General features: G+C 35.3%; 2 protein-coding genes across 7 annotated transcripts in view; both read left to right on the forward strand.

Annotated features, from left to right (window-relative positions):
- Window positions 1-1736: 1736 nt before the first annotated feature.
- Window positions 1737-4947, forward strand: LOC127856204 (uncharacterized). Its single transcript, XM_052392273.1, has 5 exons — window positions 1737-1904; window positions 2348-2459; window positions 3030-3149; window positions 4288-4366; window positions 4759-4947. Exons 1-5 carry the CDS (start codon window positions 1825-1827, stop codon window positions 4848-4850), a joined length of 483 nt encoding a protein of 160 aa, XP_052248233.1. The 5' UTR covers window positions 1737-1824; the 3' UTR covers window positions 4851-4947.
- A 2566-nt stretch (window positions 4948-7513) lies between these two features.
- The window catches only part of LOC127855507 (uncharacterized), a 38622-nt gene continuing 19448 nt past the window's right edge, over window positions 7514-26687 (forward strand). For 2 of the 6 annotated variants that reach the window (XM_052391159.1, XM_052391163.1), the window contains exons 1-3: window positions 7531-7651; window positions 18923-18954; window positions 19184-19386. In XM_052391159.1, the coding sequence (XP_052247119.1) occupies window positions 19206-19386 (181 nt within the window). In that variant the 5' untranslated portion in view covers window positions 7531-7651; window positions 18923-18954; window positions 19184-19205. Of the gene's footprint in view, window positions 7652-11518; window positions 11592-18922; window positions 18955-19163; window positions 19387-26687 lie in introns of all 6 variants that reach the window. The other 4 variants (XM_052391164.1, XM_052391161.1, XM_052391162.1 and 1 more) reach the window with 3 other exon arrangements.

Consider the following 26687-nt stretch of genomic DNA (forward strand, 5'->3'; position numbering starts at 1 on the left):
ATATTAATTTGGAACCTTAATTACAGTCAATTCATTATCAGACCAAAGGGGGAAAACTGAAAACCCAATACCATTTTACTAAGTGATCAATAAAACTATTATTTTATTATGTAAAGCAAAACACGTTAAAGGAAAAATGTTTTTAATTTTAATATGCATATAATTTTCGATATTATTGTGTTTGGTTTATGTTTAAATAATACTTATAGAACTATTTAACCAGATTTTCGCGTCGATGGCAATCTTCGCATTTTCGCATTTTGACTCGGCACTTGGTCACTAAATCGTCCGCGGAAGACATAATGGGCTGTAAACGTTGATAGCACATGCTTTCAAGAGGAGGCAACAAAAACTACCGAAACAGTATAGTGTCATGATAAGACGGAACTCTTATAATTATATAACCACCGATGTGTGACGTACTCGGTCAGCCTGTATGGAAATCGTTCTTGAAGAATGAAAAGGTTACCGAAATTTGCCAGTTAGCCATAAATAACAGTTTTATTCAATTTTATGTCGAAAAGTATTGTGCTTAGATGTAACATTAATAAATAACATGGCATGACTACTAACGTATATTGAAAATATATTTTGAATGCCAAAACACAACAATTTTAACTATCGATACGATCGCAGTTTAATTAAAGTTAACATTTCACGTCTAAAAAACTGAAGTCTATATACATTACTTTATTTTAAGTTTCGGTTCATGAATCGCTAAAGCCATTCACGATGGAAGCGTGTCGTATGAAAAGAATTTCTGCACATAAGAACAAGTGGTTGGCGAGAACCACTTTGTATTAGGCAAAATTCGTACAAACATTCACTTTGTATTAATAACTATATTACATTGTATGTTATATTCTATTTCATTAGAATATGGAACACTACCACAACACCCAAATATGGGAGCGTAGGAGATTTGAATAAAATCCGGAAACATGGAGAATCTGGGAGAGAGTGGCATTGAGCGTATACATGTAATGATACAAGAAGTTTGAAAGTTTTTATTAATTTTATTGGTGTAATTATTCATGCACTTATTGTGTATATATAATATAGATATATATTCTGTGTTGTGACTATTGAAGTTATGAACTTTTCCCCAGAAATTGAAACAACTTGTATCAAAACTAGTATCAGGTTACTGACATGTTGTTATACAATTTAGCACAACACATTGAATTATGCTGTGTTTCATGTATAATGTAGCGTTATTTTGAAAGCAATTCAGGCGTCTCAACATGGAACAAGTTAAAAGATACATAGTAATCGTAAACAACACATCTAAATGTTTAACAAGTGAACAGTACTCTTACCACAACACACTTAAACCCATACGTGGCACAAAAAGGACGTGAGTACAACTAGTCACAACTATAGCAAATTGTTACGTAGCATATTGATGTCCTTATAAGAACATCCAGTCGTAGTGTAGTAGTTGATGAAAGTGCGATAAAAGCGTTAAACACGTACTAGAAGTTATAATATAAGTATATAATACATTATAATAATGTATAATGTATAATAATGTCGTGGTTTAATTGAATTGATGCAGTTGCCATATGTCAAAACAACTTGCCATGTCCATTCTAAATTCATGCACTCTTAATTGGTAAAAGACAACTAGAACAATTCCATAATAAACAGTTTCTAGTTATGCCGTGACCCAATTTTGACCAACTTTTCCGTGTTCCAAAACTACATCGAGCTATCTAGTTTCATGACCCCTTATCTGTTCGAACAATATAATCATGTTAAATATGCACTCGCTTTACAAAAGGCCCTCAGTTTTTAGATAGAGTAATAACATCGAACAACACCATGAAGCTCGTACTTATGACGATGACTCTCGTTGGCATCTCGTCAGCGTATCCGCTGCACGCCTCCTGCAAGTTGGACTGGTAAGATTTGTTTCCATGTAACGATGTGCTGTTTTAGTGAGTATGTGTGTGCCTATTAATTTATGAGTATAAAGTATAATCCTACTAGACCATGCCCTTACAACAGTTCGCGATTTTTGCGAATTTATTGGCGCACTAGTCCGATAACTACATTTTCCAGTGTACATTTTATACATTAAACTACATTACTAGAGTGTAAATTTGAGATAAAACAGTAATGCAGTCGTCAGGAACGTTATTTCATTCATGCCGCATTATAGTCTACTTAAAAAGTGCCTAATGCATCGTTACTCATACTTATTGAAGCATATGTTTCGAATGTGTTTGTTTCTTCACCATTATTCCGAGACAAGTTCAAATAATAATTATTTACCAGTTGCTCTTGTAACAGTCGACGAGTATGAAGAAATTCGCTTTCATTCTGTGTATGTTTATGTCGTCAGGGTGATTGGTAAGTCGTGCGCTGACGCCATAACGGCCCTCGTGACGCAGGCGAACACCTGGCATGACGCCACGAACTGCCCCAACGGTGCCGGCGAGAAATGCCTATATACAGTATGCTTGAAAAAATCTAATATATTGAACGAAAGATCACAGAGCTACATCATGCTCCCCTACCCTCCTTGTGTAGATCCTCCCTTGTTGAACTGAGCCTCACTCTGTGAGACGGGGCGTAATGCATGTGCGTAAAGTGTCGTCCCAGATTAGATTTTGCAGTCTATACAGGCTTATCATGGGCGACACTTCCCGCTTTACGGATTTTTTTGTTTAAAGGAAGTCTCTTCTAACAGAAAAGTCATTTTAGACGGAAAGTGTCGCCCCATGCTTTAAACCCCGTTTTCCCAGAGCGAGGCTCATTTGAAATTATATTTTGAAAAACCATATGCAGTTAACAGACAACATTCTATGTATAAAATTGTATTGGAACGTATACGTATTTTTTTTAACATTGGATATAAACAATGCAATAGTTGCAGCGTTTTTGATCTCATATATATTTTACTCAATTATGTATAAATAATGTTTTAATGCGTTGATGTCAATCTCACAAGACTTGCTGATTTTACTTCGGTTGAAAACTAACACGAAAACTGTGACTGTTTTCAACGCTACCCGTCTGTCCAGGTGACGTCACAGAGCAATGATACCATCAAGCTGACGCATGAGACCCCCGTGCACCACTACATTGATGACGTCGTCTTCACGTTCGCCCCCGGAGACTCCACTGACTCGTGCAAAGTTCACGTGCGTAGCTTCATTATACGTTCTTTCGTTCGTTTTTGTATTATCATAAAACCACATTTAATAAATTACATTTGTAATTACATTTTCCACGCTTTTGAATGCAAAATGAGAATATCAAATCGACGAAAGAGCTGTATTATTGGTCACTTTTTGCACGAAAGAATCGCATCTTCAATGTTTAGTTTAAAATGTAAAAGTATATTCATTTTTACGGAATCCGGATAGTGCCATCTATAATCTCGCCCTTCTTTCATCACGGGCGACACACGACACACGAAGCGATACATGATATTTTGCGCGACACACGAAGCGACACACGATATTTTGCGCGATACAAGAAGCGACGCGCGAGAATGTACCACGAAATATCGCCATTGTGTAGGTAGCCCAAAAGGCGATATATCGTGGTAAATATCGCGTGGTGCTTCTTGTATCGCGTAAAATATTGTGTGTCTCTTCGTGTATCGCGGAAAATATCGTGTGTCGCTTTGTGTATCGCGCAATATATCGTTTCTCGAGTTCAAATGGCGACACACGAAATACGAAGCGACACACGATATTTTGCGCGACACACAAAGCGATACACGATATTTTATTATACAAATATCGCCCATATTATCTAAATCTCGTGTATCGCGGTATAATTTCAGACCGCGACACACGACACACGAAGCGATACTCGATATTTTGCGCGATACACAAAGCGACACGCGATATTTGTTCTGTTTAAATATCGATGTAATAATATCACCTGTCGACTCTCGCGTTTTCAAAAAACGCGAGAGTTGACAGGAGATATTATTACAGCGATATTTAAACAGAACAAATATCGCGTGTCGCTTATTTCCCATTGAGCCGCGTAATGCGAATATGGGTATTATTGACCCCCGTCCTGCGAAAACGGCTCATATGAGGTACATGCCATACTGCACATTCGCCACTGTATGATCATGAGTTAGCTGTGCTCAAGTGAGGCCACGGAAACTTTGCGAATGCGCGGTCTGGTCTGGAGCTACAATGGCTGCATTTCTTATATGAGCCGTTTTCGCAGAACGTGGGTCGATAACTATTGTTGTATTTAGCCGTGTCAAATTGTAAAATCTCATACCGAGACATGCCGTTCGGTCACGTGTTACAGGGCAGCTCGAGGTCCGAGACGTGGTATGCTGTCCTGGACTACAGCACGAACTACTGCAACATGAGGAACCTCCTGGAAGGTATGCAAACCTTGATTAGAAATAATGAGCATAATATTTAAGAAATAGAGCGCAGAGGATCTTTTCGCATAAATGGGACCGACCAGCCCAAATACGTCGAACGGACCGAAGCCGACGAGAGTGATTAAAATAATTATATCAATTAATGCAATTAAATAGATGATCCTTTTCTGAAAAACAATACAATATACGATGTGTGTTTTTTGTTCCAATACAAACCAACAAACAAACATTTAATTTTATTAAAAAAACTTTGCATGTACAAAAGCGTTGACTCTATATGAACTCTTGCACTGATTTAAAACCAGTGAGTACCTGATACTGTAAATGTGCGACTTACCATTCTAACGCTGTCATGAACTTTAATGAGCACGAGTTCTTTCATATTTCAGGTGCAAACCTGCACACAACAACAGGTTTCCGAGAAACAACTAACGACAATATCTGCACCCAGTATTCTACCAGGAATTGCGAGAAATATTAATTACTCAGCGCAAATATTCAACATATAAAAAATTCTTGCATTGTATTATTTATACTCACAATGTGTGATATAAATTAATAAAAAGTTGCTGTTACAATACGTCGTAAACGGGTCACTACGTTGCGAACTCGTTCAACTTTATTTGTATGCACATGTAGGAAACGATGCATATTGCCTATGCAGGCTTTCTAAGTCAGGGCGGAAAGACGCACTTATCCAGCGGCGAATTTATGTGCTCTCCCAAAATGACCTCTATTTTTTGCGAACCATTTACGTTCATAATTTCTTCATTCGTTTGAAACATTCATGTTTGAAACAGGCCCTGAAGTGATCGGTACTCTTTCGTCTGTTATCGGCGACCCCGGATCGGTCTCCATAAGGCACACCAATCTCTTGCACGATTACCAACCTCCGCTCAGAGATTTGACTGGAACCAGAATAAATGGATCAAATCCCAGCCCATTCTTCACAATCATCCCATCTTTCATAATCAACCACGTGATGATAGCCACATTGTACAATAATTTTACCGTTGTTAATTTTACCTGGGACCTGAAGAAACAAACTGTTTTTACTTATTTTATTTCGGTATTTTTTTAATTATGAACCTAAACTTATACACTATTTTCAAAATAGAAAAGGTAAAGATATTACTTTTCATAATAAAACACTTAAACATAAAGATAAATCCCTACCAAATATGAAAGGATTTTTAGTGATGGCAGAGATTGTATGTGATTGTTACATTGCATGTACGCGAGAGCAGGGAACGACAACTCTGCGTGCAGATTGTTACAGTACATGTGCGTGAGAGCAGGGGACGACAACTCTGCGTGCATATTGTTACAGTTCATGTACGTGAGAGCAGGGAACGACAACTCTGCGTGGAGATTGTTACATTTCATGTACGTGAGAACAGGAAACGACAACTCTGCGTGGGGATTGAAGGAGGACGTCAATTTTATTGGTGGTAAACCTACAGCTAACCATTTCCTTCTAGAACAACGTTTTTTTCGCCACAGCATAAGACTACACTAAAATAAAAAATATTGTCAATTAAAATATTAGATTTAGCTTTGACCCAACTTTTTCCCCAGTTGTGCTATGGCCCCTCATGCTTCATCACATATTGCAGCGTCGACGTCTTCTTCTTTTTCTTACTAGACGGTCTACTAGTACCATTATTATTCCTTCTTTCTTCCTCTTCTTCTCCAGAATTAGTATTATTTTCATAGCAAAAACCACACACTTGTTTCCTGTGTGACCTTAAGGGGCTTTATCAAAGAAGGTGCTGAATATTATTTTTATTATTACTACTATTATCATTATTATTATTATTATTATTATTATTATTATTATTATTATAATTATTATAAATACTAATACAATTATAGAGTGTTATATGCATGAGAGGACATGCAACTCAACCTCTTGCTGATAGCTGGAATAAGGGTATTAGGCGCAGCTAGTGTGGGAGGACATGCAACTCGTACGCGTCGTTTTAATGATAGTTGGGATAAGGGCATTACGGGGGGTAGTTGCACTCTATGAGGACATTGCGACTCAACCTCCTCTGATGATGGGCATTAGTTGTAGAGTGGAGGAACATGCAACTCAAAATCCTTGTAATGGTGGGGAAAGACATACATCGCATCAATAGCATTATTCGGTCAGCAAGCATGAGCATGCACGTCGCGCCTCGGGCGACCGAGGAGAGAGCCATCCACAGAGGATCTTCTTGAAGACTGCTCGGAAGTAGGGGGATCGAATGCTAATTGTCGATGGGCGGGTCTGAAGAGGGTCGGTTAGGGGAACTAATTCGGGGGGCTCTGCGAATTCAGTGAGTACCGCATTCCCTCGAGTCGGACGTCCTGTCCTTCTGACTTCTCTGACTCCAAGAACTCTGAAGAAAAGCCAAGCAGAGAAGGTTGGTTTTTACTACATCGTCAGAGAAAAAAACTCGCACCTGGAGTTAAGTTAATAAGTTCAGCGAGGGATGGGATGCAACTCTACCTCCTGCAGATGGTGCTGATAAGGGCATTGACTGCAGAAAGATAGAACATGCATCTTTAAGCATTGCTTAGTTTGGGCACGGACTCTAGATGTCAATATAAGCTCTGTGGTTAGGGAATAAGGGCATTAGGCGAACGCACATCATGCACATGTGGTAATCGCAATATAACAACAATCATTAAATATCAATTGAAAACACAACTTAGAGACTTCTTCAACGAATCTTCATCGGTTTGGAAAAAAAATCAATAAATGCATTCATAACAGAAACTATGACATTTGGAATTATCTCAAATAATTATAATATAATTCTAATTGCAATGAAGAAAAGTTGAATGTAAATGCCAAAGATCTGGATCTATCAAGAAACTTTTATGTATAGATTTTTTGATAAATGCATTCACCGGTATTAGAACCCGTGATCCTTGAGACCACAATTTAATGCCCAGTACGAGCGTAAAATTAGACCAGGCTTTACAAATCAATGTATATTATAAACGTTATATTATGTATACACAATCTATACGTTTTTTCCACAATAAAAATGAAATGCATTTAACCAGAGACGCATGCGCATGACACATGCTTTATTCGTAATCAATTCAAGCTTGTTGACGGGAACCAGTTTCTCATCAAAATGCAGTTCAATCCCTTGTTTGACTGAGCTCTTTTATTTTGGAGACAAAATACGGTGGTATCAACAACAAACAAAAAATATTTCGAAATATTGAAAACCCTATTTGTTATTGAGTGTGTCTAAAGAGCATGTGACGAGTTTTTGGCGTTGTGTAAGTTAAGTGTTCGAAAGAGTTGCAGTTTTAACTGAGTGTATAATTAAAGTGTAGTGTATATCGAATTGTTAATAATGTTATTGAGCCTTGGCTTTTCAGGTAGGCGTAGGCATAGGCAAATGTTTGCACTTTTTGCCCATGATTTTATTTTCCATTTCAGGCATAACAATTACTTAGATGTTTTTACAATAACGTTAAAGTACAGCAGACAGTGTTTAAAGCGCTTAAAAGCCCATGGACCTTCAACATAAATACTGAACAAATATTAAATTATCAAAATTCCTGCACACAACTATCCCTTACTTTTATAGTATAGGCCCTCCTCGTGGTATCGTCCCTTTAACGAAAAAGCTTCGAGAAGTGCTGGAAAATTTATGTTTGTTTTTTTCAAATTTTAGAAGTTGTATTTATTTGATGGTTATCCTTGACAGTGCTTTCCACAGGATTTTTTTCAGACGCCCCGGGGCCGATTAGGGGGAGGGGTACTTATTACTTTTCCCATCGCTACACATTATCGGATAATCTCGTATATTCCAGTTTAAATAGCAAAATCTGGTAAATATTTACGATAAAAGTGCTCAAGAATTTCAAGAAACACAAACATTCGCCATTTTCCTTAAGTATCAAATAAATTTTGGCATATAAAGATGTTATGAAATGTGCAATCAGGGCGTTTTTTTTCCCTCGCAACACGCGTTAATAGCCTGACTGATGTTCTCCGTTTTATACAACACAAAATACACCCACAATTTCCATGCGACGTTCTACATGTCTGCATAATTTTCGCGCACTTTTTATTGAGACAAAGGATAAAGCACTGTTTATTTGACGCTAGAATTTGTTAATGTCATGTAAGCATTAAAATTCGGAAGCATGTTTTGGATTACAAGTTTAATAATGCTCATTTGAGAAGCGACAGAAACATTTACAGTTGTGCGTAATTAATTAACCATAATTTGTTAAAGCACAATACGAGTCGAATAAATGTTTTGACCATTTTATGCATGAAATGCACAATATTCACAAGGATTACAGCCATCAGTCTTCTTAGTAAGTGGCCGAGACTCATCGTATTCAGGTATTACTGCCTACGAGTGTTGTCGCTCATTCAAAGCGTGCGCTCTCATTGGCCAGTATCGATTTTCCATTACAACGACGATCCGCCTTTAGACGGGCTTTAGGTGGGTAAAGAGATACATGACGTAATTGACAGAGGATCATAAATCGGCTCTAACAAATTTCGGCGAAGTCGATATCGCTTTGATCTTAAGAATGCCTAGTTGCAGTATGAAAAATACACACTGATCAGAAAATTTCAAGCGCCCCCGGACTCTGATTCGACTTTCAATCGCCTCGGTGAGGGACAGTTAAATGGCCTGTGGAAAACACTGCTTGACTATTACGACGATCATTCTCATGATTTCCGGTGTTCATTGGAAAGTAGGTCATGTTTATTCCAGGGTGATGCTACGATTTAAAAATTATGTGTCACACATAAGTATTTTGTTAATTTTTTAATAGTAGCTTCATCAAATGTGTTATATGCCGCTTATTTTTCAATGAAATGTAAAAATATTTTAAAAACAAAATGAGCAAGAGTTTCGTTTTCCATAAAGTTACTATTTATATAACAAGCACATGCGCATAGTAACAAATAGTAACAACCAATCAGAAGGGCCGATACTATGAGAGAATGTGAACATGAAACAGATTACTAAAGGGAGCTTAGTCTAGCCAGTATTTTGTGAAAAGATTGCCGATTTAAATGCAGTTTTCCTTTTTATGTCCAAGAATGCACATTGAACTTTATATTTAAGAAATAATATTTTTCTATCATGGTTTGTTGTCGAATAACCCACAGTAAGGAGTATAGATGCGTAGGAATTAAATCACGAGTGCGAAGCACGAGTGATTTGATAACACGCATCTATACAACTTACTGTGGGTTATTCGACAACAAACCATTATAAAATAATATTATTTCGATTCTAACACGATTCTGATTGATTTGGTTCAAGCTTAAGGACGTGAACTATATTTTTCAATACTCCGCCCTTCTTAGTACTAAGTTCACTATTTAGTGACGTCATTGAATTGTACAAACATATGACGTCATTTTCATTCATAAATATTTTGCAAACGACGTCACTTGCATTGAAAACAACAATCGTAGAAACTTAATGACGTCACGTTTATTGATGCTACTGAAAAGCTGACATGCTATAAATGTTTTCTGAATTACGTTTCCTAACAAATAACATTCTTTGTAGACGTGGTTATGCCACTTATCACCAAATATACAATTTATTGTTTCATTACATTTATATACATGCTACATTTATTACATTTCTTTTAGAGCGGGTTTTAGCACGTGCATTTTACTGCAATATTTTCTTTATTTATTCAGAACTATTTTCGAAACATTAAGCTCCGCCCATAAGTTATTGCAGAATAACCCACACTTGATTTCCTTCTTTGTCTATAGAAAACAAGTCGCGTGCCGTGTTAGAATGCCATATAACACATGCGTGTTTTTGTATTTTTTCACTTCTAAAATTCGAATGTTTTCATTAAGAGGGCCGATACTACGGTAAGACATGCTATGGAATAAAGCTATAGCGGAAAAAAGTTTCCAAAAGCAATAAAACACAAAGTAATCTGTTTAAAAACAATCAAGACAATTATCTTTCGGAAAACGATTTTGTTAATGGCAGTAAATGCATTCATAGTTTTGTTTAAAAAAATAATTTTGTGACAAATACAGTCAAAACTGACCTAACGGCCACCTGAATTTACCGGTCACCTGCAGACAACGGTCAGTATGGAATCCCCCCGACGAAAAACACTCTATATTACACCTGAATTTAACGGCCACCTGTCCATAACGGCCAACGGCCACTATATTTAACTCCGTAATTCATGTTTGAACTGAAATCAACGGTCACGCGTCAGTCGTCTCGAAAATTTAAAAACACTGCACATCATTTGTCCGTCTATTTTGCGGTTAAAGCGTTTGATAGCGGTAATTGCCTTTGATATTATAAAAGCGGCCCGCTGCGAGTAAACAAATAATAAGGTGTTGAGAAGGTTTGTTTTCCGGGGATAATTGTGGGGGTTTCTTCAACAGAAAATATGTCAGAGTTTTTGGCACGTTTAAAGTAATAATCGCTAATTATATGACCGCTAATTAGTACATTGTACTTATAACATTGAGTATCGATTTTAAAATAACATTTTCGGATCATTCTTTAAAAGAGCTTTCTAGCGTTCACAACACTTTTAAAAGCAATCGGAATAATAAATCACGGAATAACAATAAGTGGTAAACTTAAGTTCCTCACATTAGAGGAGCGAGTCAAATGTTTGAAACTATTTGCATCTGGAAAAAGTTCGCGTGTAATAGCAAGTGAGCTCTGTGTTGGACGTACGCAAGTATAGAGTGTGCTTAAGCGTAAGCGAGAAATTATGGAGAAGTATGAATCGAATGCAAATGTGAGTTTGCAATGAGCATCTGTTTAACACTGTATGCAAACGACTGGGTGGGGTAACGAGGTAGCACTACTACCAACTGACAAACCATCTTAAAATTGTGATCGGAATTCAACGGTCACCTGTGGAAAACGGTCACTTTGGCCATTTCCCTTGACTGACCGCTGAATTCAGGTTTGACTGTATAGCCTGTTTTCCTATCGATTCGGCCACTTTAGAATATAATAATCTGTAGATTGTTAATAAGCAATAAAATATAAAATAATAACACTAGATATTAACGAAATATATAAAACAAACAAGTTTTAACGTGAACTTCCATCGGAAATGGTTTGTTTACAAAAATTTACCTCGTTTTTTATTTGACAGTTGTAGGTTAGATTGGCTCTGAAGCTTCTTATCTATTCGGCCACTCTGATTGGTTGAACGTTGGCGCGTGCAGAATGAGGTTGGTATGGGATATCGCTTAATGTTCGTAAAGGCTGTGTTAAGCGAGTTGTTGGTTTTTTGTGAGTGTATAATTTATAACGAATGCAACGAAATTTGGTAACAAAACAATTCTGTATTCACAAAAAATAAAAAAATATTTAGGTGATAAGTTTTTGGCGAACAAAATAATTTAAACATGTTAACAAATGAACAATTTAACAATTCAAAGAAACTTAATAATTGGATGTTTAAGAGCAATGAACACAACAGAACTAGTCTCCGCGTCTTATAACTCTCTTTTCGTGGCAGAATGCAAATTGGACCCAATGTCTGCATACGTCGCATTGGCCCCAGCTTTTTTCAGATGCGGGTGATCATTCATATTTGGACTTGGTGGCTGCCGTTGATCGCAAACACAGCAGACATTGTATTCATGATCATCATCAATGTCAGACTCAGAATCTTTAAATCCGTAGATATTACTTGCTGATGGCATTGTCGTGATGGTTGGCCTCTTTTTTGCTGGCTTCTTTTCTTATTCGTGCTCATTTGGTGGCGAGTTCTCCTTATCTAGCTCTTCTTGATGAGCAGTGTTCTTCATACAAATTTGTGTAGACAGTTATACATGACACATATGAAGCCTTATAAAGTTAAATTAAAAAGTTTCAATAATGTTCTCTTCATTCCATGATCATATTATTCTGTTTATTAATTTTTCACTATAAAGGTTAGACTGAAAATGAACAAATAAAACAGGAACCAAATAGGCACAAAAGCATTCCCTCAGTGGGAGACGATGTCCCAAGGGTGGAATAAAAGTGTTGATTGATATGTATGTGACGCCACATGTCTGCACCTGTGTAGATGCCATTATTTAGATAAGATACCATGCATCACCTTCTCATAACATGTTACATGAAAATCAGGGCATAATTCATGCTGAGTTTTATAAATATTAAAAATGCAGATGAATCTTGTTTCTATTAATCACCAAATAACTGATAGAAATATTTATTTACAAAATACAAACTATTATGTGATGATCAAATTGATAACAGAAACTATTTAAATCTTCAAATATATTAAATTAAATCGGTTCACTTCCTTTAATGTTCAGGGACCTTTACAAACAAATAGGTCCCTATATCGTTGTTCAGTACCGTTATATCGGCGCATGCGAGTATTCAGGGGCGGTAATCCGGGAGTTATCGATTTTTGGGATTGTCTTTAGAGCTGGACAGTAAAATGAACTAAATGTGCATTCATTTTCAAGTATTGTTTTGAAACCTTCAATCAGAAATTTTAGGCAGTCATTTGTGAAAAATATATACTTTTTGTCATTGGGAATGGAGACAAGTTTCAGCACCAGATTTGTGCCAAAAATTGTTATTGCTTTTGGAAGGGAATTTTTTGCTATAGTCTAGAATATGGTGTGCAGGAATTTTGCCAGTTTTATCTCTTGTATTATCATAGTATAAAAAGAGTTATTTTGTTTAAGGTCTCTGTGAAGGTCAAGGTTATCTTTCAAGTTCAAAGGTCAAATATATGGCTTTAAAGCGGCGTCAAAATTTTAACCTTGGTCATAACTTTTGCAATATTGAAGATAGCATCTTTATATTTGGAACGCATGTGTCTCATGGAGCTGCACATTTTGAGTGGTGAAAGGTCAAGGTCATCCTTCAAGGTCAAAGGTCTAATTTATGGCTTCAAAGCGGCGCAATAGGGGGCATTGTGTTTCTGACAAACAAATCTTTTGTTGTTTTATAATATATGTCGTATTAATAACTGATTTGTTTAACATATCGTTTATCAGAGAAGTAACCATTCATATTTATGTATACCTAGGTATATAGCTGGACTAAAAAAATGGCAAGGGTGGGGAGTGTGGGGGGGGTGAACGAGGGCAGACCGGCAGAGCGTTGTCTTTCATGAACAATCATCAAATGGTCAATTTTTGCACATTGTAAATGACTTAATATGCTATTTCAACTGAAGTGCTTGTGTAACCATGATATTTTTAATATTTTGCCTGATTGTTTTGGTGGCGGATTATTTAAACATTGAAGGTTATGGTAATTGGAAAGACTTACAGGCTATGGACAGAATACATTGATTATAAAACTGTATTATTTATTTAATCAACATGAACAGTTCACAAATGATGTTTGTTTATTCTTTAATTAATCTCATTATAATATATCTAAATATATATCGATTATGATTCTGCTAACATAGTATTGACCGACAATGTTTGTCTGTGCTTTCTTAAGCAAATATACCTTTCAGACTTGCAATGATAAATAACCAGGCTAAGGAGTATTAATCAAGTTATTCCAAGGGATTAAAAGTTTACAATTTATTGGTAGGGTTAAAGTGAGATATACATGTATATTGACGATGGTGGATTTTTGTGGACTTTTTTCTAGCAAGCGATTCATTGTAAATAATATGACGGTATTATTGTTGATTTAATTTACTCTGACCATTATTTTACCACATTATTTCCAAGCATGCAGACACTGTAAGTTGTAAGAACAAGAGTACCGCCTTGTGGGTGCAGACCGCTCATCTATTTTTCTTTTTAAAGGTGAAGGGACCTGTCTCAATTTCAATCACAAAGGAAGGAGGGGTGGAGTGGAGGGGGGGGGGTGTATAGTGTGGGGTTTTGGTCATTTTTTACATTTTCTTTCAAAATTGCAAAAAAAATGAATTTTTTTTTTGGGGGGGGGGGATTCTTGGGTGGAATGCTTGGACAGTATTTCAAAAATAAAATATTACAAAAAAAAATTGTTTTTTGTAACCATGTTTAAAAATAAAATTGGGGGGGGGGGGGTTTATAGTGTTAGGGTGTGGTGGTCATTTATTAGATGATCTTTAAGAGAAAAAAAAACTTTTTTGGGTGGGGGGGAATCGGTGTGGAAGGGGGAGGGGGTTGGGGGATGGTTTGGGTGGAGTCTATTGTGGTATGTCAGGTAAGAGTTGTTTTGTCAAAGTATCAATCAAATCTAATCATAAATAAAGAAGTTATGGCAATTTTAGCAAAATTTAATAATTTGACCTTGAGAGTCAAGGTAATTCTAAGGTCAAGGTAAAATTCAACTTGCCAGGTACAGTACCCTCATGATAGCATGAAAGTATTTTAAGTTTAAAAGCAATAGCTACTTTAGAGATCCCTTGCATTTTTTTTGCATTTTTGGAAGATAATGTAATAAATGACCACATCCCCACACTATACACCCCTCTCCACTCCACCCCTCCATCCTTTGTGATTGAAATTGAGATTGGTCCCTACACCTTTAAAAAGAAAAATAGATGAGCGGTCTGCTTTTGGTTAAGTTTTATGCTTAGGTCAACTTTTCTCATAAAGTATCAAAGCTATTGCATTCAAAGTTGGTACACTTACTAACTATCATGAGGGAACTGGGCAGGCAAAGTAAGATAACTCTGGCTGGCATTTTGACAGAATTATGTGCCCTTTTTATACTTGGAAAATTGAAAATTTTGTTAAGTTTTGTGTTAAGGTCCCCTTTTTTCATAAAGTATCAAAGCTATTGCATTCAAACTTGGTACACTTACTAACTGTCATGAGGGGACTGGGCAGACAAAGTTAGATATCTCTGGCTGGCATTTTGACAGAATTATGTGCCCTTTTTATACTTAGAAAATTGAACATTTTGTTTACTTTTGTGTTAAGGTCCACTTTTTCCCTAAAGTATCAAAGCTATTGCTTTCATTCTTGCAACACTTACTAACTATCATAAGTGGACTGTGCGGGCAAAGTTATGTAACTCTGACTGGCATTTTTACAGAACTAGGGCCCCTTTATACTTAGAAAATTGAACATTTGGTTAAGTTTTGTGTTTTGGTCAACTTTACTCCGAAAGTATCATAGCTATTGCTTTCACACTTGGAACACTCGCTAACTATCATAAGAGGACTGTACAGGACAAGTTGCATAACTCTGGTTGGCATTTCGGAATTATGGTCCTTTTTAGACATTAACTTTGAATATTTGGTTAAATTTTGTGTTAAAGGGGCCTTTTCACAGATTTTGGCATTTTTTAACTTATTCATTAAATGCTTTATATTGATAAATGTAAACATTGGATCGTAAAAGCTCCAGTAAAAAATCAAGAATAAATTAAAAAAAGGAAAAGAACATTGCCCGGAGCAGGTTTCGAACCAGTAACCCCTGGAGTCCTGCCAGAGTCCTGAAGTAAAAACGCTTTAACCTACTGAGCTATTCCGCCGTGTATACTTACTGCACGTATTTTATACCTTATATAGGCAATCTTCGTAGTTATACAAAATTTAACGACAAAAACAGAACTCTCCAAATTATTCAATCGTTTCGCGTTGCAACGCTTTAAAATTTTTAGGTTTTATAATCGTCAAAAGATGCATATAATGGCTATATTAAAGCATGGTAAATGTTCAGTATTACTGTTTCCTCACAAATATCATAACTAACACGAAAATTTGCGAATCTGAAACAACTTTTTTCAATTTTGTCAATTTACCAAAGCGTGAAAAGATCCCTTTAAGATCCTCTTTACTTCTCAAGTATCAAGGCTATTGCTTTCAAACTTCAAATACTTTCATACTGTTATGAGGGTACTGTACATGGCAGGTTTAATTTGACCTTGACCTTTAAATGACCTTGACTCTCAAGGTCAAATTATTAAATTTTGCTAAAATTGCCATAACTTGTTTATTTATGATCAGATTTGATTCATACGTTGACAGAACAACACTTACCTGATATACCACAATGGACTCCACCAAAACCATCCCCCAAAAAAACACAAACATTTATTAACCAGGTTTTCCTAAGGAAAAAACTGGTTATTAGATTGGCGAATGTCGGCGAGCTGGCGGGCGGGCGGAACAAGCTTGTCCGGGCCATAACTTTGTTGTTCATTGCGAATTTTAAAATCATTCGGCATACATGTATTTGTTCACCATCATTGGACGTTGTGTCGCACGAAAGAATTAGGTTGATATCTCAAAGGTCAAGGTCACAATTTGAGTTCAAAGGTCAAAAATGGCCATAAATGAGCTTGTCCGGGCCATAACTATGTCGTTCATTTTGAGATTTTAAAATTGTTTGGCACATTTGTTCACCATCATTGGAGGATGTGTCACGCGAAAATATTTCGTCGATACAACTCAAAATATTGATTTTGAAACAAGGGGGGTAACTATGAACAATCAGTAACAATGCACATTTTGAGGTCTACCTTAATCAGACTTAAAAAAAAAAGAAAAAAAAATAGAAATCAAGGTCCCAACGAGTAAAAATAGATTGAATTTGAAACAAGGGGGGTAACAATGCTCATTTTGAATTGTCTCCCTCACAGACTTTTTTTTAATTAAAATCCTGGTTTTGTGACAATTTTGTCCCTTGTTTTTTATTTTAGTTTTGAAAGACCGTCCAACCATCCAACCCAAGATTTTTTTTTTTTTCATTTTTTTCCTTTTTTTTGGAAGAAAATGTAATGAATGACCACACTCCCACACTATACACCCATCTCCAACCCCACCCCTCCCTCCTTTTTTATTGGAGTATTGAGATAGGTCCCTTCACCTTTAAAAAGAAAAATAGAAGAGCGGTCTGCATCCGCTGGGAGGTGCTCTTGTTCAATTTTTTCATGTGTTTTTTTTTTCAATTTTGTCATGTGTTTTTTTCTGTGAACTACATGTGAACTAGTGTCTACATGTAATGTAATAATGTGATAGTAGAACAACCAAGTCCAAATTCATATATAAATTCCATAATACATCACTCACCTGAACAAACATACACCTCTTGTTCAACAAATTTTAACAAAAATCCGCCATCTTAATTCTTTGCTACATAGATATCAGAATCTCGATCCCACTGATGCATCTGTAATGTTCTGTCACCCCCTTTTTCTATGGTAAATTTTGGAAAACTCTTTATCTATACTTTGTGTCAGGTACATATGTATGTTTGCCCAATATTACTTTAAATTAATTTTCAAATAGACCTGCAATCCTGTATGCCTAATCATTTTTTATATCTGACTATACATTACTATTTGAGTGAAAAAAATGTATGATCCCATTCAATAAATCAGATTGATAAAGATATTTATGATTTTACCTTGCAAGAATATAGAAGTACTCATATATTTTTGCTTTTAATCAATCTTTTCCATGTGCGAAGGTCATGGGACAACAGTAAACATTCCTAAAGCAGTGAAAAAAATGTCTGAAAGTTAATAGTATGTAATTTGAGTTACAAAGCAATTATCCTGGTCACATTCTGCTTATCATGTTTTGCTACAGTTGAGTTGTCACCATAGTGTTAGTGAAGTCAGTGAAAGAATGTGTTGTCTTTTGACTATCCTCTCAAATTAGATGGGCTATAAATTTGAACAGTTATTTGGGGGTGCAATTATAGCAGGTAAATATTTAAACCTTCAATCATGATTATACATTGTAAAATGATATGTGGGTTACAGTCAGGCGTTTGTTAATGCAGTTGTGCATATCTTTGAAGACTTAGATTAAAACTTGGCCATTTCTTATTGCATTTCTGTAGGAATTAATTGATTTGTACTGATGATTGTTTTGTCTTAATGAGGGTTGTGTTGGAACTATTTTCTTGCTTTTGTTTTAGTTCAATCCACATATTACCTGCATCATGCAAAAATAGATCTTATGTCATATGAAGCAAGCGTAGCTCCAGACCAGCCTTCACAATCACAAAGTCTGGTCAAAAGCTGCCCTGTCTCTTATAAAGTCATGCAAGGTTTCCCGGGGCCCGTATTCACTAACCGATTCTTAGACTTAAGAATAAAGAATAGACTTAGAACCAAGAAAAATGTGTTCAGTGTTTGAATATATAAAGGGCTCCACTGGTGATTATGTCATTAGCAAAATGTTCTGTATAAAGAATAAAATAGATAGAGATGTTCACTGCAGAGTTCAACTCAAAATTAAAGAAATTCTTGAATATTCTAATTTAAAGAATTTTCTTTATTCTTAAAGAAAATTCTTAAGTCTAAGAATTGTTTGGTGAATACGGGCCCCGGTCTCATTAGTGGACATGGTAGCTGTCTGGCTGCAAATGTCATAAGACCCGTTTTTACATGTTGCAGGTCACATAATACTTTAATATGACATGATGCCAACTATTACATGTACTATTACTTCAGTGTTGTTAAGTTATCTAGACTTGTCAAGTGCATGAAGATTTTGGAATATTAGTGCTTATTGAACTTGTAGAATCCAAATTATTTTGTAGTAGTGTTTAACATTGCTTTTTGACTCTTATTAAAGGTATGCATATCCTGAATGTTCCATGCTCATATTGATTTTAAGTAGGATACATGACTGTTGGAGAGACCACAGACCAGGGGACTGAGAGGAGTTATTGTTATAACATAATCCATTGCTGTGCTGATGCTCCTGCTGATGATGTTTGATGCTATTGTGTGCATGACATGAACATATGATAAAATGTAATTATGTAGGTATTTGCAGGTATATCAGAAACATTTCATACCCCTTTGAATCCAACTCAAAGTTTATATTTCACATTTGAATACTTCTCTATTTTCAGGATATGACATCATGAATCAGCACTAGGAGGTTACACTCTACTATGTCATCACCCCTGGAAAGTCATGTAACCTGTAAATTAACATCAGTGAAGTATACAACTAAGAATGCCTTTCCACAGAGTCGAAATAAGCATGCATGTTGTGTGCACGAGAATTACGTGTACATGTATGCAGGCAAAGATGGAAATGTGGCGCTAAAGGATTTCTGGCGGTTTAACATTGGTGAATATAATTTATCCCATTTTCACCGCGACATTGACGGTATAACACGTTGTGGGATATACTTGCTTGTATTCAACACTGTGGAATATACCTGTCGCGTGCACGGACTACTTTTTAAATGACGTCATGCGATATGCGCTAAAATTAGGTCGATATTGTTTGGTTCATTGATCGAATTTTAAGGTCACCCATTAGAAGAAAATGTGCACATTTTGCAGAAAAACATATATCTGACATAGTCACCAAAAGAAATGTTGAAATAAAATATGAAATAACACGATTTTTGTTTTGTTATTTTTTTATTTATAACAAAGTCGACAAAACTTAAGCTTCAAAATTATACGACCTTCAACCTTTAAAACTAGTCATATGACATAATTTTTCGCCATCCGTATAATGAATCAGCTGATTGATGGCGTCATAAAATGGCATACTTGTTGCGTCATTTTCCTCATTTTTTTGACGATTTATTATAAACGCGACTTATTTCACATTTTTTCTACATGTACTGTATGTCGACATATCTGAATTGTCAATTGATCACATTTTCCTTATTTCGTGTAATGTGCATTGCTTATAACCAAAGCATATACTTTTGACATTTAACTTAAATATTAAGAATGTACAACAAGCCATACACATATCGCACAGTTCATGAATAATCTGCTATGTTTGCTTTCCTATTTAATTCACGTTAGGCATAGAGCTGTGTAAAGTATAAGATGGTAAAAATAGCACCACACTGGAATTGGGAACGTCCCATTTTGTACACGGGTATTTTCTACTTATTTATCTGTTGTGTACTGGAATGTTTTCCATTCTTTGTGTTTTTATATATTAAATTATTTTCTCGTACAATAAGGGCATTTACCATAGATAAATAAAACATTGTGCAAGTTTAAACATAATTATGTTTGTATGCAGAAATCTGCAAATGCAACCGAGTTTACCAACGGCTATTATTAGATAAACTGCTCCGGTTCTTTTGAACAGCAGTAATGTAGAGTACATGACGTAGCGTGTGACGAAGAAGAAAGTTTATCGGGTTCATAAACTCATTTGAATAAAGTGATAGAATGGCATAAGGGTCTTTATTTAACTATGCTAAAATAATTATTAAAGACCCTAGATGCAAAATCGTCAATTATTGAGTTAAATGGATTATTAGATGGATTTTAAAGGATAATTAAAGGTAAGATACTAGTTCTTACGTGTTTTGATTTTTGTTTGTACTTTTGTCGTTCCCTGTTCTCGGGGAAATGATTTTAACATGGGCGCCATTGATGCATCGGATCACACACGGCATACCCATAACATTTTATAAAAAACACGTTCTGCGCGTCCTTAAATTCGTCCGAAGTCGGAAAACGTATTGCCCTGTATATTTTGTCAAATAAAGTGTCAGTCGCTGCAATTGTCTGTTTACTCGTCAAAATTGTCAAGGTCTTCGATAGCTAAAGAAACTTCAGCGTACAGTTTATTTAGTATTGAAAGACCTGTACAAAGTCGCGCCAGTCAAAAATCATAAAAAGCGACATAAAGTTATGGTAGCCAGAACTAGGTCGTCGATGGTGTACATGTATGTTGACATCGACAGCATTTTGTCAGGAGCAATCGCCGCCATATTGGATTTGATCATTTTCTTTCGAAAATAAAATGAATTATAGTAAAGTAAAATCTTCTTTTCGCGGTCGTAATGTGTTAAAATTCGCATACTGCGTAAAATTGAATGTAGGCATATGGTGATATTTTTTACTTGTTTTACAGTTTGTGTGTGAATTTTTTAAAGACTATTTTGCGTACCAGAACAAATACATGTATATCACTACGCATGGTTACATTTGTTAGATTTTAAGCGCTTTTAAGACTGAATTAAAATTATTGTTAAGGTTATTAGATCTATTTATGTTAAATGTCACGTTGAAAAAATCAAATGGGATAAATAGAATACTAGGATTAGCGTTGAATACAGAGAAGTTTATGTTGCTCGGCTCGAACACCGAAAGCGCTCGCCAAGGCTCGCGCTTCCGGCGTTCTAAGCCTCGCAACATAAACTTCTCTGTATTCAACGCTAACCTAGTATTCTCTATATATATATTTGTTATGTAATGCACTAAAATTGCATATCCATGTATTCAGAAGTATTATGCAGAATTCCGTTTTCTAAACCTGGCAACATGTCCAAGAAGATACATGTAGTCACAACATTTTAATCGTCATTTCTGCAGAGTTCACAATTTTGAAAAAACAAGTTTCATTAAAAATTGGTGAAGATGTACAATTTGTTCTACTTAACCTTAATTTTTCTATAAAAATAAAAAATTGTAAAAGCTAAAATAACTAAAAATTACTTGGTGCCTTAAAGGGGCCTTTTCACAGAGTTTGGCATGTATTGAAGTTTGTCATTAAATGCTTTATATTAATAAATGTAAACATTGGATATTGAAAGCTCCAGTAAAAAAACAAGAATATAATTAAAGAAAGAAAAAAAGTAACCCTCAACGGAGCTCGAACAACTGACCCCTGGAGCCCTGGAGACCACTTGGCCATCCGTGCTCATTCAAACAATTCTCTTGTTATTCCAATCTTGATAAAACTTTGTTGGAAAGTGTTTTCAAGCAATATCTGGGCTAAGTTAAAAAAGTGTTTGGGTCTATTAAAAAACATGGCTGCCAGAGGGGGGGGGGCAGTTTTAATTATATGGCTTTAGTGAAACCAGGTTAACACTCTAGAATTCACTTCTCAGAATAGTTTAGTTCCTTTGAGTCTCAGGTAAGCGCCTTAATGCCCATGGTTCTCTTGTTTATTTTTCATAATTGTCAGATTTAGATCATACATTCGAAAGTTAATACTATAATTTATCAATGTTAGGGATCTTTCAAATTTCATGTGCGCTGTTAAATTCTGAGTGGGGAGATTTGTTGAGATTTGTTGTCCCATCATTATGATCCTAGTGACTAGTGGTTCATTTATAATCTTGTACATGTATAGAGAAAAAGTTGTATCGTTGTATAGAGCAAAAGTTGTATTGACAGGACCAGGATTTTCGTAGGTAAAAACATTAATTAACTTTAAGTAGTTTTGATATGTACTTGTTTTTCATGCCCCCGGATTGAATGATCGGGGGTATATTTTTTGGGCCTGTCTGTCTGTCTGTCTGTCTATCTGTCATTCTGTCCCAAAACTTTAACTGTGGTCATAACTTTTGCAATAGACCGTTCCATAATTTAGTCATTACATAATTATCTCCCCTGAATTCTCTCCGCGTCCGCCATTACACTGCTGCTTTACAATCGGTAACATATATAAGAGAGCACCGATTATTCAACGGATGAATTTCTTTCTAAATTCTAAGGCCGTCATTACATGGTCTTGGTTGTCTTGGAAAACTAACACATTGACACATTAAAAAAAAAACATTTAATTAAATTAAATGCAATATTTTTCATTTGATTATTTGCATCAATCTTTAAATCGTGTATGCCTTTGCATTCCAGTGTTTAATTGCCCCTTTGTTCTGCATAATCCGATTATCTCGTTTTGATCAGATATTTTCCAGACTTAACTAACCACATGGTGTCATAAACCACACTGGGTGGCAGATGACAATCTGGTCATTAAACACAATTGATGATGCCACCATGTCTCATCTTCCTGGTAGTATTAAGCAGTCATTTGGTAAGATAATTTACCTCCGACATACTTAACAGTTGCGTAAATAAGATATGTTACATATTTTACAAATTAAAAGTTATGTCCAATATAGAATATCAGAAATTGTACACCGTAAAGATACTAGCCCGTTTAATTTATGAAAAAATAAAGTATTTAAAAAAAATATAAAAATAAAACATTTAACGTATTTAGCGGGTATCAGTTAATTAAAACTACGTCATTCCGTATGAAGATTTGATGTTACGGCAATGCACGAACGATATCATAAAACAATAAATTACATTTGACACCAAACAGAGGTAAAAAATATTTAAAAAAATATATATGTATATAAATATATGTGTGTTAAAATGTTAAAATATATGTGTGTTAAAATGTTAGATATGTGTCACTCATACTCACTAGTAACGAGTTTTCAATATACATGAGTACACAGTTCAATTTGCATCATATGAAGTTGTGTTTTTTCAGTTGTATGTTAATATTCCTCAATAGCGTCATTCTTTGTACAAAACCCATCAAATTAAAATTACATGTAAATACTGTCATGTCCTTTGCTTTTAATATGACTTTGTAGTATGTTTATTTTCAAAGCACTCCTTACACTTTCTAACACTCATTTATTTATCACACTAGCGTCCTCATGCCATTGATAATTATATTTTTATAATAAGATGTATTACTATTGTAATTTATTGAAGCTTTTCTGCAAAAAAAAATATTACGGCTTATGCATAGAGCTCTTTATTGTGTCAAATTGTCGGCCTTTCAGTCTTCAGATAATCTTTAATTTGATGCTTATGCCGCGTTTTAAAAGTTGCAAATAAATGTATTAATAAATTCGTTTGGCGCTTAATAATATATTTTTGAAATATTATTTAGGTGTTTTTTTATCGGAGTCTTTTTGTGTGGATTAATTGACTAAACATTTGGTGTCGTTATCCATATGTTTTGCGTTACTTCAAAGACCTATAAAATACAATTTTTAGTATTTTTAGCTTTATAGCTGTTAAATGATTCAAAGATGAAAATATAGATATATCACATAGATCGCATTCTCTTCATCTTCCGAATAATCACATAAAAGGTCGTCAAGATCAATATCACTCTCTCATGATAAAAAGCTCGTTTTTTAACGTGACAAAATTCCATCTAAAAAAAATAAATATAAATCCAAACCACAATTTTTTATCTCTAATATCAGGCCACGACTTTTATATTTCTTGGTTTACAAAACCGCCGACCCTAATTTTTGGAAAATGTGAAAAAAAATAAAATCGGAAATTCGTCTTTTTTATATATATTTTATTCCCGACCGCTCTGAAAAAGGAGCGAACGAGGAAAAAAACGAATTTAAGACCAAAAAAAACTAGCAGATCGGCCGAAAATGGCCGCAATTTTACTATTGCTTAATCAATAATCCGGGTCATTGGAAAGCTTAACTCTGTATACAACAATAGGAAGCGTCATTATGACACGGAGCATGGGTTGCATAGCGCTATATTTTCTGACAAGTTTATAACTTTCTAGCAACAAACTAACAATTCTCGTGCATTTCATGTAAAACATGCAAAAATAAGAAATCATGTAATTCTTCCTCGGGGAAAGCCTGGGCTTTAAATTTGAATGATGATAAAAACGTGTAATGCTTTGTTTTAAAGTGAAAACTTTTTAAGTAAATTACGTTGCATCTTAAAGGCTACAGTCGTTGAGATATGTCAGAATTATTATGGTCAAGTGGGGTTATTGTTTGTCGCACTACACAGGCGTGAATGTGTATAATGGAGGCGCTAAAAATCTAGAACAAACTGGATAACAACCAGAAGTCCCTATTCACACCTACCGTTACCCAGCTACCCGCGAAAAAAAAAATCTTTGACACCTACCTTTACCAGCTATCAGTATATAACATGACGCATCTCAACGACTGTAGCATGTCATGCATAATACTGTCAAAACATTTAGTCCACTCGTTAAGCGTTTAAACAAATTATCGTTGAATTCATTACGCAATTGTTAATGTATCTTTGAAATCTCAAATGTGCATAGTTAAATTTGTAATCCGAAACCCATTCCCGAATGTTAATGTCTAAACGTTTGTAATCCGAAATACACTTCCGAAGGTAAATGCTAACTCGACGTTAACAGATTATTGCTTCAAATAACAGTGATAATTTATTTCTTGTTGACCCTCTCGTGTTGCCTTTGTCTTCTAAATAAAAAAGGGCGCGAAAATTATGCCGAGTGTACAACGTCATGTCATGTGCATAGAAAGCGTCGGTGTATTTAGCGTTGTATTAACAAAGCACACATCACGTCAGGGGATTTACGCATGTTCAGTGGCAATATTTCATCAAATCTATAAATAGTCACTTATGCCGAAATTTATTTGATATTTTAGAAAAATGGCAGCGTTTGTGTTAGAGAAATTATTGAGAACTTTTATCGTCAATATTACAAGAAAGTGCTTTTAAAAATGGAATAAACGGGATTATCGGGAAATGAATAGAAACTTGAAAAGAAGTAAGTATGCAGTAATAGAGTCGGGTTTATACGGATGTATTGTGGAATCGTTCAAGTCGGGATTTTACTATCTATGCGGAAAAGTTTTAAAACAATTAAAAAATGTATCTTGAAAAATGACTTTATAGCTCGGGTTTTTAAAGAGTCATAGCGCACCAAATGAAGTCGTTTGACACTGTTTTTCTGAGTTATAACGCACCACAGAACGTCAATTGACACGTCAAACTAAAAAAATCAACGTAGGGAGCGGACACCCCTCCCGAACCTCCCCTATTAGCTCCGGGCGACTGAAAATAATCCTGTGGAAAGCACTGCTTTATGGGGTCAACAGCCCAACGTAAGCTGCCAATGTAGAAGTGCACAAATACAAACAAAGACATTTTTTGCTTATTTTATTCAAACATTTTATTTTTGTAAAAATCTGTTCATATCTGCCATTACCGACTCTTTTTTTTGTTCCGACAACGGCCCCTTCAGTCTACAAGATTATAGGGTGTAGATTTCTGAAAAAAAAATGGTGGCTTTTGTGATTATTTACGATTTTGAAATGGTTTGTTCGCGATTTAGCAACCAGGATTGCGTTGTATCAATGTATTACGCGCACCAATTTTTTAATTTGAAACTTTAAGGTAAAAAACTGCGCGGTAAACGTGGTAAAATACTCCATGGAGTGATTAAATTGCCTGATGTTACGTAACTGTTTTCTATTGAAATTTTTTTTTTTTTTTTTTTTCGACCGCCCGATGGACCATTTTCAAAAATATTTTTGTAAACCAATAAAAAAAAAAATTGTGGCCTCAGTTAGAACAAGAAAAATAATGGAAGGCGTATCAATAATATCATACTTAAAATAATATGTAATGATTTTGGAATGTAGATTTTTACCAAATGAGATCAATTACAAACAATTAGCGGTAATTAATTGCGCGAGAATCTTTTATAAGTATTAATTAAAATATAATCTGCTTGATGTTGCGGCTATTAAAATCAACACAACAATACATGCGTGAATTGTTTGTGAAACGTTAAAAGTAACAAGTCTAATCAAAGACATAGTATGAGCGACTGAACCAGCAAATTTTCGCCGATGATTACCACTTGAT

The sequence above is a fragment of the Dreissena polymorpha genome, chromosome 13 (genome assembly GCF_020536995.1).
Source record: "Dreissena polymorpha isolate Duluth1 chromosome 13, UMN_Dpol_1.0, whole genome shotgun sequence".
NCBI lineage: Eukaryota > Metazoa > Mollusca > Bivalvia > Myida > Dreissenidae > Dreissena > Dreissena polymorpha.

Coding starts and splice junctions, on each gene's coding strand:
- LOC127856204 (XM_052392273.1), top strand. CDS start 1,825: ATGAAGCTCGTACTTATGACGATGACTCTCGTTGGCATCTCGTCAGCG. Junction 1,905..2,347: donor GCCTCCTGCAAGTTGGACTG/GTAAGATTTGTT, acceptor TTATGTCGTCAG/GGTGATTGGTAAGTCGTGCG. Junction 2,460..3,029: donor GCGAGAAATGCCTATATACA/GTATGCTTGAAA, acceptor CCGTCTGTCCAG/GTGACGTCACAGAGCAATGA.